At 59.2% G+C, this 16,416-nt stretch overlaps 1 protein-coding gene across 3 annotated transcripts in view; it reads right to left on the bottom strand.

Moving 5' to 3' along the window:
- The window catches only part of LAMB3 (laminin subunit beta 3), a 31,395-nt gene that overhangs the window by 6,550 nt on the left and 8,429 nt on the right, over nt 1-16,416 (bottom strand). For all 3 annotated transcript variants that reach the window (XM_058856070.1, XM_058856067.1, XM_058856069.1), the window contains exons 4-16: nt 8,280-8,394; nt 8,043-8,116; nt 7,771-7,950; nt 7,053-7,116; nt 6,600-6,775; nt 6,299-6,419; nt 5,867-6,055; nt 5,634-5,789; nt 4,993-5,192; nt 4,051-4,162; nt 3,290-3,662; nt 2,505-2,665; nt 1,332-1,540 (exon numbers count right to left, since the gene is read on the bottom strand). In XM_058856070.1, coding sequence (XP_058712053.1) covers nt 1,332-1,540; nt 2,505-2,665; nt 3,290-3,662; nt 4,051-4,162; nt 4,993-5,192; nt 5,634-5,789; nt 5,867-6,055; nt 6,299-6,419; nt 6,600-6,775; nt 7,053-7,116; nt 7,771-7,950; nt 8,043-8,116; nt 8,280-8,394 — 2,130 coding nt within the window. The remainder of the gene's footprint in view (nt 1-1,331; nt 1,541-2,504; nt 2,666-3,289; nt 3,663-4,050; nt 4,163-4,992; nt 5,193-5,633; nt 5,790-5,866; nt 6,056-6,298; nt 6,420-6,599; nt 6,776-7,052; nt 7,117-7,770; nt 7,951-8,042; nt 8,117-8,279; nt 8,395-16,416) is intronic.

Raw genomic sequence — 16,416 nt, 5'->3', positions numbered from 1 at the left:
CAAAGCCAGCCCCAAGGGATGGCAAACCCAGCCCCACAGGGAGGCAAACCCAGCCCCACGGGGATGGCAAACCCAGCCCCACAGGATGGCAAACCCAGCCCCACAGGATGGCAAACCCAGCCCCATGGGGATGGCAAACCCAGCCCCACAGGATGGCAAACCCAGCCCCACAGGATGGCAAACCCAGCCCCACAGGATGGCAAACCCAGCCCCATGGGGATGGCAAACCCAGCCCCACAGGATGGCAAACCCAGCCCCATGGGGATGGCAAACCCAGCCCCACAGGATGGCAAACCCAGCCCCACAGGGAGGCAAACCCAGCCCCATGGGGATGGCAATCCCAGCCCCATGGGGATGGCAATCCCAGCCCCACAGGGATGGCAAACCCAGCCCCATGGGGATGGCAAACCCAGCCCCATGGGGATGGCAAACCCAGCCCCATGGGGATGGCAAACCCAGCCCCACAGGATGGCAAACCCAGCCCCACAGGGAGGCAAACCCAGCCCCATGGGGATGGCAAACCCAGCCCCACAGGGAGGCAAACCCAGCCCCATGGGGATGGCAAACCCAGCCCCACAGGGAGGCAAACCCAGCCCCACAGGGAGGCAAACCCAGCCCCATGGGGATGGCAAACCCAGCCCCACAGGGATGGCAAACCCAGCCCCATGGGGATGGCAATCCCAGCCCCAAGGGATGGCAAACCCTCACCAGCCTGAGCTGCAGCAGAAAGGGGAGCCAAGCCCCAGCAGCTCACAAGGAGTAACAGCACAGCTGTGTGGAGCAAACAGCTCTGCAGAAAACCCATCTGCCCTGTTTGCTTTGGGGGAGAGCTGGACCAGACAGCCCTGGAGAGCAGCAGCAGATTTAACTCTGACATCTGCAGAATTACCCCCAGACTCACACTGCAGCAGGGGCACGTGCACAGCCAGGCTGGGCTGGTGGCTCAGAACGTGCTGGTGCCCCCAGCAGCAGAGAGGGGAGGCTGGTGGTCTCCACAGCAACAGACACCGAAATGGATCTCCATGGCAATAACAAAGCAGTGAAGGAGAAATAAGAGAAACCTCATCCAGAAATTAAGTGGGTATTGGAGATACAAGAAGTGACATGAGCGAGTCCCTGGAGGGAAAAGCACACGGCTGGGAGGGGGTGGAGGGCAGAGCTTTGGGATCTGTGACCCTCTCAGCCGAGTCTGTCTGGACAGAGTCTCGGTGCTGCCATGCTGAGAAGAGACCAGGGCTGCAGGACCAGGCTCCTGCCTCTGAGCTCTCCAGGGCACCCCTGAAAACCAGACACACCCCGTGGGAAGGTCAAAACCCGCTTTCCATCTTCACCTGGTTGATGACAGGGGTGAGGTCGGGGGCTGAGGCCAGCTCTCCCTTCAGGGCCAGCAGCTTGGCCGTGTCCCCAGCCAGGTCCCCCTGCAGCCCCACAGCGCTGCGGTGGCTCTCCCTGGCCTGGGCCAGCAGCCCCGGGGCACCCGTGGCCAGGCTGGCGGCGCTGCTGGAGCTCTGGTGGGCAGAGCGGATGGTCTGGAAGGCTCCTGGGGGAGTGAAGGCAATAAATGGCACAAATGAGTCACAAATGCAGAGGCCCCTCGGGGAGGCACTGCCTCTGCCCTGCGTGGATGCATTCGTGCACAGGAGAGGGTGCAGCCAGGGATTAGTCACCAAGGCATCACCAAAGCTCCTTTTAATTCCAAACACCTTTCAGCCATTCCCTCAGCGAGCTCAAGGTCTCCTGAAGGACTCAACTCAGGGCTGGGGTTAAAAGGCTGAAAGCCAGCCAAGAAACACACTCTGATCCTGGGCTTTGGCAGGGCAGGACACATTTCAGAGCCTTTTCCCAGCTCCTGAGCGGCCCCATCATTCCCCTCCAGCACAGGCTGGAAGGAGGGTGGCCAGGACATGGAGCTCTGAGCAGACAGAGGTGCAGAGTGAGCTGTCCTGGTGCCCCTGGGCACGGCTGGCACGTCCCCGAGCTGTGTGCTGTGGCGGGGAGGGGACAGCAGTGAGGCACTGGGAGAGAAGCAGCTGGAGCAGGGACTCACGGCAGCCACCACCAGCACTGGCACAGGGCTTAATTAGCTCTTCTCCTCCCCAGGCCCTGACAGCCGCCTGGCTCTCTTCCCCACCCTCCATCCCTTCCATCTGTGCACAACCTCCGCTCTCTCGGTGCCTCACGGATTCAGTGACGCTGTCCCTGCAGGGCTGTCCCCTTCCCACCCCTCCCTGGCAGCAGAGATTGTGCTGGTGGGGAACAGGAGCACAGAACGAGCTGCTGGCCCCAAAACACCCCAGCAAACACCCCAAGAGGGGGAAAGCCCAGGTCATGGAGCAGGCTGCATGGGCAGCCTCCCCTCACTGCGAGAGGAGATCTGTTTGCTGTTCTGAGGCTGACCCTTAAAAAACCCTTCTCATCTCCCCAGCCATGGAGAAACCCCAGGCAGCCACGCTGAGGTAAATGAATGATGCAAATTAAGAGATGTTGCAGCTGCAGAGCTGTACCTGACACGTCTCTGCTGCGGCTGCTTTCAAACTGGCTCTTCTTGCTCTGGTACTGCGAGCTGGTGACAACCAAGCTGCTGTTGAGGGCCTCCAGCTCCCTCGATAGGGAGGCAGTGTCATCCAGGAAATGAAGGTCGGGATTTATGCCTCGGACCTGCTCCCTGGGACAGAAAAAACAAAATGTGAATGAGGTAGAGAGCAAAGCACCTGCAGACAGAGCAGGGCTGGGAGGGCCATCTGTGCTGGGGCACTGTCAGCACCTGGCAAAGGGGCACTTCTGTGCCCAGAGACAGCCGAGGACACGCCAGGGCCTCGCAGGTTTGCAGAGAGAGGAGCTGGGCTGCAGCCCCTCCACAGCAGGGCCGTGCCCACACAGGGACCAGGAATGCTGGATGTGCCCTGAGAGAGCCACCACACAGCCCTGAGAGCCACCACACAGCCCTGAGAGTGTCACCACACAGTCCTGAGTGCCACCACACAGCCCTGAGAGTGTCACCACACAGTCCTGAGTGCCACCACACAGTCCTGAGTGCCACCACACAGTCCTGAGAGTGTCACCACACAGCCCTGAGAGTGTCACCACGCAGGCTGCCCGTGCTCCTCGTGCCTTGGGGACACTGTGCCCAGGACAGGCTTTCTCAGAGGCTGCTCTGCTGCTTCCCTGCTCCCCCGTGAGCGGAGCCAGGCATGGCAGGGACAGGAATAAAACAGAACCAGCGGAACAGAGGAACTCCAGCAGCTCCTCACACATCAGGGCCATGCCCCCCGGGCAGCACCCTCCTCACCTGATGGCCTGGAGCGTGCTGCCCGCCTGTGCCAGGCCCTGCGGGGTCCCCGAGGGGTGGCTGAGGATGCCCTGTGCCCGCTGCAGGCTCTCCTGCGCCTGGGAGAGGCGGGGGCCGAGCCGGGAGCCCCCCGTGCCCGCGGGCAGCCGCGCCGTGGCGTTGGCCAGGCCGGCCTGGCGCTGGCGCAGGCGCTCGATGTCCCCGCCGTGGCTGAGGAAGCAGGGGTGGCACAGCTGGCAGCCAGGAAAGGGGCTGCAGTGGCCCCGCTGGCACTGGGCACAGCGTGGCCCGCTGACCCCGGCCCGGCACAGGCACCGGCCCGTGGCCACGTCACAGCCCAGCTCCTCCGTGCCCTGGAAGTCACAGTCACACTCTGGAAAGGGAAAGGCAGAGGGAGAGGGAAGGTGCTGGTGAATAACTTTGTATCTGTATAAAACCAGCCCTTTAATTAGGGTTAATGAGGTCCCAACCCAACCTGACATCCATCCCCTCCCACATCAAAGGTGGCACAAGCAGAGGAACGGGGAGAGCCCCAGGCCCAGGAGCTGGCACAGCCCCTGACCCTACAGGGCCAGCCCAGGGTGGGCCAGGACTCGCCCAAGGCTGCTGGGAGGGCACTGGTGGGCACTGGAGGTGAACTGGGAGGCTGCTCCAGAGAGGAAATCTCTTGCCAAGCAATGGGAGCAGGGATGTCAGGACGTGGGCCAGCTTTTCCCAGGTTATTGTGACCTCCCAGAGGAAAGGCCAGGCCGGAGCAGTACCTGTGCACCCTCCCTGAGCATCCCTGTAGTGCCGGGGCGGGCACTGCTGCTGCCCCACGGCTGAGCACGTCTGTCCTGTGAAGCCGTCCCTGCACGGGCACTGTCCTGTGAACTGAGAGGGGACACATCAGGGACACCACTGCTGGGCACTCTGCTGGCACAGCTCTCCCCCAGCTGCTCCTGACACCAGCACCAGCACAGCGACCATTTCCTCCTCTCAGCCTGTGCCCGTGCCAGCCTGCAGCTCAGGCACAGGATGCAAACAGGCTCCAAACAGCCCCAGCACCACGAGGAGGCTGCTCAGCCTTGTTTCAAAAACAAAGAATCGCCCACGAGCAGCTGCTTTGACATCTCAGGTCTCCTCCCCACGCTGAGCTCGTTTGGAACCTATCTTAGGCTCTTAGGATTTGTCATGGTTTGGGTTTTTTTACATTTAACTTTAATTTTCCCAGTTGCCTCTTAAGCCTGAAGTGGCACACATGCTTTTCATTGACAAATGAGCATAATTAACTTCCCTCGCCTGTATGAAGATGTCTTATTAGGACTTCCTTGATAAATATCAGGCTTGTTAAAGTGACTAAATCTTGCCTCAGTAATTACCACCTTCTTTCATTTTCCTGAACAGTCTGTCGTGGTGTTTTCTAAGAATTAGAAGGAAAATAGGAGTGGGACGCACTGGGGAACACACGGCTCTTTTTGTGAAGGCTCCTATGGATGGGACAGGACAAAGGAGCCACCCTGCAGGTGGCTTTGATGCTCTGACAGGTCCCCAGTGAGGGGACACGGAGCCGTGGCCGTGTCACCCTGGTCTGTGCAGCTCAACCCCCGAGAGCCCATCCCAGCAGCAGCGTGGAGTGGGGAAAGAGCAGAGCAAGCAGAGGGCAATGCAGAGGAAAGCAGGAAGAGGAGTCACCCCGAGGCTGCCCCGGGGGCTGGGGGTACCTGGTTGCAGTCGGGGCTGTGGGAACCACGGGGGTGGCAGGCACAGGGCCGGCAGCCCTGCCCTCCAGCCAGCCCCCAGTGCCCGGCCGCGCACTGCCCGCAGTCGCTGCCCACCACGTTGGGCAGGCAGAAGCAGCTGCCGGTGTCGCTGTCACAGGGCGCCGTGTCCTGCCGCGTGCCCAGGGCATTGCAGGTGCATCCTGCCACAGGGAGGGGCTGGTGTGGCAGGAGCAGCCTCACAAAGGGGGGCTTCTCCCTCTCTCCCTCCCCACCTGCGCTCAGGAGATCTGCACCTCGCTCTGACAGCATCCCCCAAATGCTGGGGCAGGAACAGCAAGGGGCCTCAGCATCCCCAGCCCAGGGGGACACAGCAGTGCCCCGACCCACAGCTGCCCCAGGGCCCCTCAGGGGACACCCAGGATACAGCTGCACCCCCCAAACCCCACCTGCCCTGTGCTTTTGGCTGAACTTACACCTGAAACCACCCCAGACCAAACAAGGAGCTTTTATAACCTTCACAAAACGAGCCTTTGGCTTGAAAACCCCAAACCAAAGTGGGGCAGGAGCCGGGTCCCTTTTGGAGAGGGCAGAGGTGGGGAGGGGGCACCCCGGGGGCAGGGGGGTGTCCCAGGGGAACTCACTGCGGCACCCAGCGGGGTTGGCAGCGGCCAGCTGGGCAAAGCCTGGCTTGCAGAGGTGGCAGCGCTCGCCCTGCACGTTGTCCTTGCAGACACAGCGCCCTGTCCCCGGGTCACAGACGGAGCCGGGCACGGCGCCATCCGGGTCACACTCACAGGCTGCCAACGGGAGAAATGTCCCAGCTGAGGGGGCAGGTCCCAGGGAAGGTGCTGGGGGGCTTTGGGGTGTCACTCACGCAGACAGGCCTCGGGGTGGCTCAGCTCCCGCCGCGGGTTGCGGAAATAGTTGGTTTTGCAGCGCTCGCAGTTGTTGCCCTCGGTGTTGTGCTGGCAGCTGTCACACACCCCCCCGCTGGCCCCGCCGCTGGCCTGGTACAGCTCGGGGTCAAAGTGGCACGAGGACGAGTGACCATTGCAGTCGCATCCTGAAACACCCCAGAACACGGCTCAGCTGGAGCTGGAGCCCTGCAGAGCCAGCAGCAGCAGCGGTGGCACTAGAGGGTGCCCAAGGCTCTGTGTGACACGGTGACAGCCCCACTGCAGCACCAGGGGCCGGGCACCGAGAGACAAAGGTGCTGGGACATCATCATGTCACCTCCCAGCCCCACAGAGGCAGGAAAGGGGCTGGGAGCTGGGCAGGGTTTGGGTGGGGGCAGCACTGGCCGTACGCTGGCACGCGCGGGGGTCGCTGTCCTCGGCGGGTGCCCAGGGCCGGGCGTTGAACAGGGCGGCGCAGCGCTCGCAGTGCGGCCCCGCCGTGTTGTGCTGGCACACGCAGTGCCCGGGGACCTGCGGCACAGAGCAGGGGTGACCCACCCAGCAGAGCAGGACACAGCCTCACCCTCCCCATCCCTCTCCAGCTCGTGCCCATCCAAGAGCCTCCCACAGCCCATTTCTGCTCATTGTGGCCCAGGTGTCCCCCAGGCAGGCACTGGAGCCACCCCAGGGCCCCTGGCAGCCCGAGCTCACCGTGCTGTGCTGGTCCCCCGCAGGGGCGCAGCGCTCGGCGTGGCCGTGGCAGAAGCAGCTCCCCAGCACCTGCATCTCTGTCACGGCGTAGAAGGTGCTGGGCGAGTGGTAGCCCTGGCGTGGGATGTGGGGCAGCGCCGTGAAGTTGATGCGCAGGTTGGTGAAGGGCCCCAGCTCTGTTGGGGACAGGGGACGGGCGTGAGGGGCAGCAGGGGCCCGGCAGAAGCTCTTTGCAATTGGTGGGGAGGGCTTGGAGGAAGGGAAGGGGGAATTGGCACAAAGAGCAGCAGCTGAGCCATCAGCAAAGACCAAAGCTGCTCCTTGCCAGCCTGGACGTGCAGCTCAGAGTGCCAGGGGTTACCCCAGCTCAGCATTTCCCATCACTGCAGGGAGAACCACGGGGAGCCTCATTCCCTTCTCCCTGCTCAGCTCTGGAGGAGGCCCAGCACTTACTCTCGATGGCTTGGCTGTAAGAGGAGCTGATGGTAGACCCCAGGTCTCGGACACTGAATTTCACCTTAGAGAGGGAAAAAAAACAGGTTAAAAAGCAGGAAACTCAAGCTGCTCTCTGCTCCTGCTCTGGGCACTGCGTGCTCTGAACTGGCCTCTGCACAATGTCACCAAACACAGGGACAGCTCTGAGAGCTGCAAAGGGCACAACACCTCTCCCATCACAGAGCAGCAAAGGCTGTCCTGCCAGAGGAGCAGGAATCTTCCCAAGGACTGCCCTCAGCAGTGCTGGGTGCCACAGGCCCCATCCCTCCCCAGGTGTCCAAGGCTCCCAGTCCCCATCCCTCCCCAGGTGTCCAAGGTCCCCAGTCCCCATCCCTCCCCAGGTATCCAAGGTCCCCAGTCCCCATCCCTCACCAGGTGTCCAAGGTCCCCAGTCCCCATCCCTCACCAGGTGTCCAAGGCTCCCAGTCCCCATCCCTCCCCAGGTGTCCAAGGTCCCCAGTCCCCATCCTTCACCAGGTGTCCAAGGTCCCCAGTCCCCATCCCTCCCCAGGTGTCCAAGGTCCCCAGGCCCCATCCCTCCCCAGGTGTCCAAGGTCCCCAGTCCCCATCCCTCACCAGGTGTCCAAGGTCCCCAGCCCCCCCCGTGTTCCTGCAGCACCCCCCACCCAACCCCAGGGCCCCAGGAGGGGTCCCTGCCATGACCCCCAGTCCCTACCGTGCCCCCGTGCAGGGGGTGCCCGTGCAGCTCCTGGCACCGGGGGTCCTGCCAGCCCTCAGGGGAGCCGCGGGGCACTCGGGGGAAGGCGGTGGCGCAGTCGGAGGCCAGGTACTGCAGCACCTGCCACGTCCTGCCGGCGTCCACCGAGCGCTCCAGGAGCATCGCTGCGGGCGGTGACTGCGGGCAGGGACAGACACACGGGCTGGCACCTCGGGCTGGCACCTCGGGCTGGCACCTCACAGGCACAGGAGCTGCCCACAGACACCGACCCTGAAGTGCAGCACGACGCCGTCCAGCTGGAACATCTGCTCCAGGTCCAGCTGCAGGGACACGCGCTCGACGCCTGCGGGCGCAGAGAGGCTCCGTCACCGGGGACATGGGGACAATAACCGGCCAGGCCGGTCATTTCCTCCTTTCCCCCCCATCCACGGAGCTCAGCAATTCCCTGTTGCCCTCGGCAGGTTTTTGGCAGCAGTTTGTGTCCGGGTGACCCCGGTGGCCCTCACCGTTCTGGGACTGCCACCAGCGCGCGCGGCCGGCCGAGGACAGCACGTTCTCCACGCGGTGCCCGCTGTAGCTGTGGGGCAGCCTCGAGTCACACCTGCAGCATTTCATGCTCCACTGCAAGAGAAGGGACAGTGGGAGTGACCATCCCAGCACCGGGCAGGGAAAGGCCTCAGGGATGAGGAGGAAAGGCAGGGTGGGTTCGTTAAGGACCAAAGAGCATCAGCACAGCTCATTTAGAGAGAGCTGAAGGACCACGGTGACACTGATGACACACAGACCTCAAGTGCTTCCCTCCACACCTTATCAAAAACCACAACTCAAGGTTTTATGGACTAAAAGCTAAACACAAAATGCTTTTGACTAACAGAGATTTTTGGCGAACCACCAAAAGTGTGGTTTTTTAAGTGTCCCCCCTGGTTTCCACAATGCCAACACTTGATAGAAAGCCCTGTGCAGTTTCCAGGACTGGTTTGCCCTTTCCACACAGCCGAGGGGCTGAACACAAGAGCCCTTCTCTCCTATCCAAGGGCCCGGGGCGATGCTCGGCCCCCAGGGCTCTCCCCCGGGAGCAGAGCAGGAGCAAGCAGTGGGTGAGAAGCCAGGGGGTGGGAAGTCGAGTGGCTCAAAGTTCAGCCCTTCACTTGAGCAAGTAATCCAAGGAGTAAACAGGGATTTAGCACGGGGAACGTGGGGACGGGAGAAAACGGTCCCCCGGGAGCAAACAAATACCCAAAATGTCACTAACCAGGCAACGCTCCCTGCAGCCACCAGCAGCCACCACCGCGGGGCTCCCGAGCCGGCTCAGACACGGCAGAAAGCAGCAGGAAAGGGGCTGAGCAAGAGCCGGGAGCGGGGAAGGGATGGACAGCAGCCAAGGGGAGAGACAGGCTCGGGTGGGCGAGCAGGTTGGGCAAGGACCACCAGGAAACCGGGATGGAAACACCCAGGTGAGGCCAAGGTGGGGAAAGGCAGGGCCCAGGGAGATGGGGAATGAGGAGATGGGGAATGAGGAGATGATGAGGAATGAGGAGATGAGGGGGAATGAGGAGATGGGGAATGAGGAGATGGGGAATGATGAGATGATGGGGAATGAGGAGATGATGGGGAATGAGGAGATGATGGGGAATGAGGAGATGGGGAATGAGGAGATGATGGGGAATGAGGAGATGATGGGGAATGAGGAGATGATGGAGAATGAGGAACCCACAGCAGCATCCTGGGGGGATACAGAGAGGCCCTGACTGAAGCCCTTGGAGTGGAGCAAACACCAGGGACTGCAGAGACCACTGGGAGGGGAAAGATGCTGTTCAGGGAATGAAGGGCTCAGCATCTCCAGCCTGGTGCAGATGGGTTATCCAGAGAAACTGCCCCATCCCCAGAAGGGTCCAAGGCCAGGCTGGATGGGGCTTGGAGCAGCCTGGGACAGTGGAAGGTGTCCCATGACAGGGCACTGGAACTGCATCATCTCCTCCAGCCCTTCTGGGATTCTGAGCTGTCAGTGGCCTGAGCAGCAGGGGAGCCTCCCAAATGGAGCAGTGGGACACGTCTGTCACACTGACACATCCCAGAGCCTCAGGGATTAGGGAGGATGGAGCAGAGTTTGCCAGAGAAGGCAGGAGCCAGCCCTGAGGGCTCAGAAAGGTCACCCTGGGTGCAGAGTGGGCCTGGGGGACAGGAGGGGACTGGGGCTGGCAGGGGCACAGCTGGCACAGGGAAGGGAATGAGATCCCCTCTGCAGGGCTGGCAGGGCTGCAGTGGCTTTAGGTGACACCAGAGGCACGTTGGGACCCTGGTGGGGAATCAGCTTTCAGTGACTGAGCAGGGACACGGGGTGACAAGGGACAGCAGCACCTCAGAGCCACCTCAGAGCCACCTCAGAGCCACCTCAGAGCCACCTCGTGCCAAAACCTGCCCCAGGGAGGTTTAAACAGGGTCACAGGTCTTAAAACAGAGGAGCCAAATCCAGCCCAAACCCCAAACAGGGCCCTTCACTCACAGGGCCAGGGAAGGGACGGGGCTGTGCAGGAGGTGGCAGCCACTGGGCCACGGTGACGCCACAATTTCCGGTTTCCCTTTTAATAATTAATTTGTGGTTTGCAAAAATTAATCTGTGGTTTCATTCCTAACACAGCCCAGGCCTGAGTCTGCTCTGTCCCAGCTCTGGGAACCCTTCCCTGCCGTGCACAGTGAGATCCTCACTTGTAACCCATCTGTTTCCATATTTTCCACAATCTTTATGTTCTCTGTCTATAAATACCCCAGCACAGGAGTTGGCAAACGACAATATTTATAACAATATCGCAAAGTAAGCAAACATAGCGCTGAAAATATATAATCATGCAATTTCCCTGGCTCTACCAGTGAGAATCACAAATAATTTAATCAGGACTAGGCAGAACTCATTTCAGATAATGGCCACGAGCAGCAAATTGTCTGGGAGCTGCAGGAATTATCCACAGAAATAATCTACTGAACAATTGCCAACAGTGATTAAACTTCCCACCAGTCCTGACCGTGCTTAGCAAAGGAGAAAGGAAGGTTTTCTGCGAGGGGAAAGGTTAATCTCAGTTAAATTATTCATTAGGAGTGACTCGTGCATGCTGATGAGCTGATTCCCACAGCCAGGGACAGCGGGGCTCTGCAGCAGCCAGAACAGCCCCACTGCAAACCTGGAGCTGAGTCCAAATGAAGCTTCAACTGCACAAGACAAACCCTTCCCAGGCAGCCCAGGGCTGGGCTGGGTGCAAAAAATCTCCTTTTTTTTTCCTTTTTCCCCTCATTTTTTAAATTAAGACTAAAATTAACACTGGAAACCAAATTCATTTCACATCCTTGGAGTAAATTGTGAAACCCCTGTATTGCACAACAGCAGGATTTGCTCTTACCAACACTATCTGTCTCAAAGTTCCTTGGGACAGAGGGAATTACCAAAAATGACAGCCCAAAATGAGGATTTAGCAGCACCTACCTTTTCCCAGCTCTTTCCCATTATTTTTTTTAACTGGGCTCAGTGGATCCCTGGGGCTGGGCCAGGAGCCCACGAGGGCTGCAGCATTTCGTGATAAATGGAAGATTTTGGGATGTGCCCCAGGGGCAGCGCTGGCTCCCAGCAGGGAACTGCGCTGGGTTTGGCTTTTCAGGAAGGTGAAAAGGTGAGCAGGGAAATCCCTTCTGCCCCCTGCGCCTCCAAACTGCTCCAGAGCCACCCAAAATGTGCGTTATGGAGGTTCTGGGACCAAGGGAAATTCATTCCAGACTTTTGAGAGATAATTCACAAAGGGAATTCACAGCAAAGGGAGGAGGGGAAAATGATGGGAAATAGGCTTTTTCTGGGGCAGGCAGGGGCACATCCCTGCAGCAAAGAGCAGGGCGTGCCTGAATGCCTGAGTGAGATAAGCACTGAGCAGCAGCCTGCTGTTCCTGCATTCATTACCTGCAACCCTCCAGAAACACAAATCATTCGGTGCAAACCCTGACTTGATGGAGAAAAACCCAAACTAGAAGGTTTGGTCCCATCCAACCACAGTTATTCGGTGATTCTGTGGGTGGATTCACATCGTTCCTGTGAAAAGCTGTGAAAAGGAAGGTGAGGCACAGCTCTCTGTCCCTGCTGCCCTGGGCTGCAGCTCCCCGAGCAGATGTGAGCAGCAGCCAGCAGCAGCACAGCTCCAGACCCGGCTGGCACCCCGCTCCTGGCAGACACTGGCCGGTATTTTTGGAAGCAGCCGAAGAGGAGGGGGTGCTGAGGCTCCAGCGATGCTGCAGAGCAGCTCTGCCAGGCAGCTGCCAGCATCCATCAGGAGGGACCCCTGAGCTGTGCCAGGGGCTCTGATGGGCTCACATCTCCCTCCCCTGGCTCCCACAGCAAGCAGATCCTCTCAATCCCTGTGGATCCTGTCACCCTGACACCAGAGCTGAGGGAGGTCACTGCCCACAAGGAGCAGGTGAGAGAAGGCAGAAAATCCTATGCAAACATTTTAAATATCCAAAGTGTCCCAGGGCTGCAGGGTGAGGACACAATCACCCCCCTAACGTGCTCCAGGAGCAGCAGCACAGGGACACAGCTCTGCCCCTCTCCTGTTGCTGGCACAGGATCTCACAGGGATGCTCAGGGTGTCTGTGGAAGCCCCTCTGTGCCTCCCCTGGGCCAGAGGCACCAGTGGGAGCTGCCCCGAGCTCCTCAGGGCTGTGCATACATTTAGATTTACATATATAACATATACAGTATATATGTTCTGTGGCTAAAGGAAGAGAAGTGCTGAGCTGAGCCCAGCAGAGTCTCACACTGAGCCTTTCCTCAGCACCTCCAAATCCAGCCTCGCTCCTTTTCCTGTTTTCTGTTCCATTTCCCTGCCGGCTCCAGCAGCACCTCCCAAGCTCTGAGTGGTTTCCAGGCTGGGCCATTGGCCTGCCTGCTCCCACCTCCCATCCCTGCTCTGAGAGCCCCTTTTGGGTTTCACAGGGCTGAGCCCAGCCAGGGATGGAGCAATCAGGGTGCCAAGTATAAAGGTTAGAGGGATCTGGAGCTGGGGCAGACAATGGAGCAGAGGCTGAAGTTGATGAGTGACCACCAGAGTTGCAAAAGAGGGCCCTGGGGCCAGCAGGGAGCAGCAGGGCAGTGCTGGCAGCCCTGGCACTGCAGCAGTGGCAGCAACCCCTCGTCCCATGCCCTCTGCTGAGCTTGCAAAACCACCTCCAGATTTGTACCTATTTGGCAACTGAACAAGAGCAAACCAAAAAAAGAGTCCTAGGAGTCTATAAATTAAATGTGCTTGCTTTTTATAGGGTGGGAATAGGGAAATCGAGTTCAGTTTTGCTTAAATTAGGGAAGTAGAGAAAGGGAGGGGAAAATTAGGAAATGCTGAACCCGTGGGGATTTCTCCCAAGTCAAGAGTTGGTATAATCAAACCTCCATCAGCAATTACAGCTGCAGAACAGAAATCAGGGGATTTGCTCTCAGTAACTCTGAATCTCTCATTTCAATAAAGGAAAGGAACAAAACGTAAGGAAGTGAAGACCCCATTCCCCAAGCTAGAACTGGAGAATCCAACTCAACAGAATGTTAATTGTTCCATATCCCCTTTAACCCTGGTACTTGAAAGACAAGGGATGAGGGATGTGAAAAGGGAACAGTTGGGGATTTGTAGCCTGGAGGAGACCCCTGCAGCCTTGCTCCCTGCCCTCCTGCAGTCCCTGATCCTGCAGCCAGCAGCTCATTCCTGCTCCAGCTGAGCACAGCCAGCAGAGAAGGCCAGGCTCCACTTCAGAGATCACAAATGGTGCAGAGGATCACAGTGATGCCCTCTGAAGGAGCTCCCAGGGGCAGGCAAAGGGGGTGACCAGCCCATTCCAGCTGCTGTCAGGATGAGCAGTTTAATCAAGGTTTTGCCCACACTCACTTCCCAAGCACAAGGCCCCCAAGCTCCCTCGTCAAATAAAAGTCTCTGCCAAAAGTCATTGTTAAATGTACATTTCAGAGACACATTTATGGACAATTTTCCTCATCTATAAGCAGAAATTTGGAAGGAAAACCCAGTTAGGCCATGGGAAGGGGTTTATTTGTGTGGTGAGCACAAATCCTGATCCCAGGGAGCAGCAGAAGAGCTCCAGGAGAAGGGAGTGGAGGAAATGCCTGACTGTGACTGTCAGCCTAGAAAAGGACCTGAGGGAGGAGAGATGCTGCAGCCAGCCCAGCATCCAGGAGGGTTTGATGCTCACACCCCTCTGGGCCGGGAGCTGCCCCCTCCCTGAGCTCAGGGACGAGAGGAAATCTCTCCAGCCCAGCCAGAACACCGCTGGCTCCACAATAAATCCACTCACAGCCACATCTTGGCCTTCAGTTTGCAGGGGAATTAAAAGCAGGAGAAGGCTGACTCACTGGAGCTGGGCTTCACAAAACACTGCCCCACTGGAGGGCTGCCACCTCCTTCCCTCTGGAGCATCTCTTCCTTTCTGCCTGTCCTGCACTGAACCCTCGGGGCTCCTCCCAAGCGCTTACAGGGTTAACAGCAGCCTCAGGAAGGCTGTAGGAAGTCTCAGCTCTGTGCTCAGGCACATTTCTCCTTAAGCTCTCCCCCTGCACATTTCTCCTTAAGCTCTCCCCCTGCACATTTCTCCTTAAGCTCTCCCCCTGCCTCGGTGGCAGCTCCGGGAATCTGCAGCTGGAGGAAGCATTATCCCCCCAGCAGGATCTCCTGCCCCCGCACAACCAGCCACTGAAAACTCTTGCTCACTTTAAAAACTCACTTTGAAAGCTCTTGCTCACTTTAGCAGCTTTTCCAAGTCTTTGTGAAAGGCCTGAAATGTTCCCGTTTCTGACAAGTAAAACACGATTTGGTTTATAATAAAATGTCTGGGGATAGGGGGGCTGGGGTGTTTTTCTCCGTGCACCTCAGTGCTGCCCATGCCCTGCCACTGCCTTCATGCTCAGCTCCTCATCCATGAGGATGGCAGAGAAGGCTCCAGGGGACGCTGCAGGTGGTGCAGTGACCCAGCAGGGCTGGGAGAGGGACAAATCCCAGGATTTGGGTAGCAAAGGACCTTAAAGCTCATCCCATTCCAGCCCCTGCCACAGGCAGAGACAACTCCTGTTAGCCCAGCTCGGCCTGGACACATCCCTGCCAGTGTGGGGAGGGTGGGATGGATGAAGGCACTGCACCCCTGGGGAGGTTTGGGATGGATGAAGGCACTGCACCCCTGGGGAGGGTGGGATGGATGAAGGCACTGCACCCCTGGGGAGGTTTGGGATGGATGAAGGCACTGCACCCTGGGGAGGTTTGGGATGGATGAAGGCACTGCACCCTGGGAGGTTTGGGATGGATGGATGAAGACACTGCACCCTGGGGAGGGTGGGATGGATGAAGGCACTGCACCCTGGGGAGGTTTGGGATGGATGAAGGCACTGCACCCTGGGGAGGTTTGGGATGGATGAAGGCACTGCACCCCTGGGGAGGGTGGGATGGATGAAGGCACTGCACCCCTGGGGAGGGTGGGATGGATGAAGGCACTGCACCCTGGGGAGGTTTGGGATGGATGAAGACACTGCACCCTGGGGAGGGTGGGATGGATGAAGGCACTGCACCCCTGGGGAGGTTTGGGGTGGATGAAGGCACTGCACCCTGGGGAGGGTGGGATGGATGAAGGCACTGCACCCCTGGGAGGGTGGGATGGATGAAGGCACTGCACCCCTGGGAGGTTTGGGATGGATGAAGGCACTGCACCCTGGGGAGGTTTGGGATGGATGAAGGCACTGCACCCTGGGGAGGGTGGGATGGATGAAGGCACTGCACCCTGGGGAGGGTGGGATGGATGAAGGCACTGCACCCTGGGGAGGTTTGGGATGGATGAAGGCACTGCACCCCTGGGGAGGTTTGGGGTGGAGAAAGGCACTGCACCCTGGGGAGGTTTGGGATGGATGAAGGCACTGCACCCCTGGGGAGGGTGGGATGGATGAAGGCACTGCACCCTGGGGAGGTTTGGGGTGGATGAAGGCACTGCACCCCTGGGGAGGGTGGGATGGATGAAGGCACTGCACCCCTGCGAGGTTTGGGGTGGATGAAGGCACTGCACCCCTGGGGAGGGTGGGATGGATGAAGACACTGCACCCCTGGGGAGGGTGGGATGGATGAAGGCACTGCACCCCTGGGAGGTTTGGGATGGATGAAGACACTGCACCCCTGGGGAGGGTGGGATGGATGAAGACACTGCACCCCTGGGAGGTTTGGGATGGATGAAGACACTGCACCCCTGGGAGGTTTGGGATGGATGAAGGCACTGCACCCTGGGGAGGTTTGGGATGGATGAAGGCACTGCACCCCTGGGGAGGTTTGGGATGGATGAAGGCACTGCACCCTGGGGAGGTTTGGGATGGATGAAGGCACTGCACCCTGGGGAGGTTTGGGGTGGATGAAGACACTGCACCCTGGGGAGGTTTGGGATGGATGAAGACACTGCACCCCTGGGGAGGGTGGGATGGATGAAGACACTGCACCCTGGGGAGGTTTGGGATGGATGAAGGCACTGCACCCCTGGGGAGGATGAAGGCACTGCACCCCTGGGAGGTTTGGGATGGATGGATGAAGACACTGCACCCTGGGGAGGTTTGGGATGGATGAAGGCACTGCACCCCTGGGGAGG

The sequence above is a fragment of the Poecile atricapillus genome, chromosome 23 (assembly GCF_030490865.1).
Source record: "Poecile atricapillus isolate bPoeAtr1 chromosome 23, bPoeAtr1.hap1, whole genome shotgun sequence".
Lineage (NCBI taxonomy): Eukaryota > Metazoa > Chordata > Aves > Passeriformes > Paridae > Poecile > Poecile atricapillus.
This window is presented reverse-complemented; position numbering and strand designations above follow the sequence as displayed.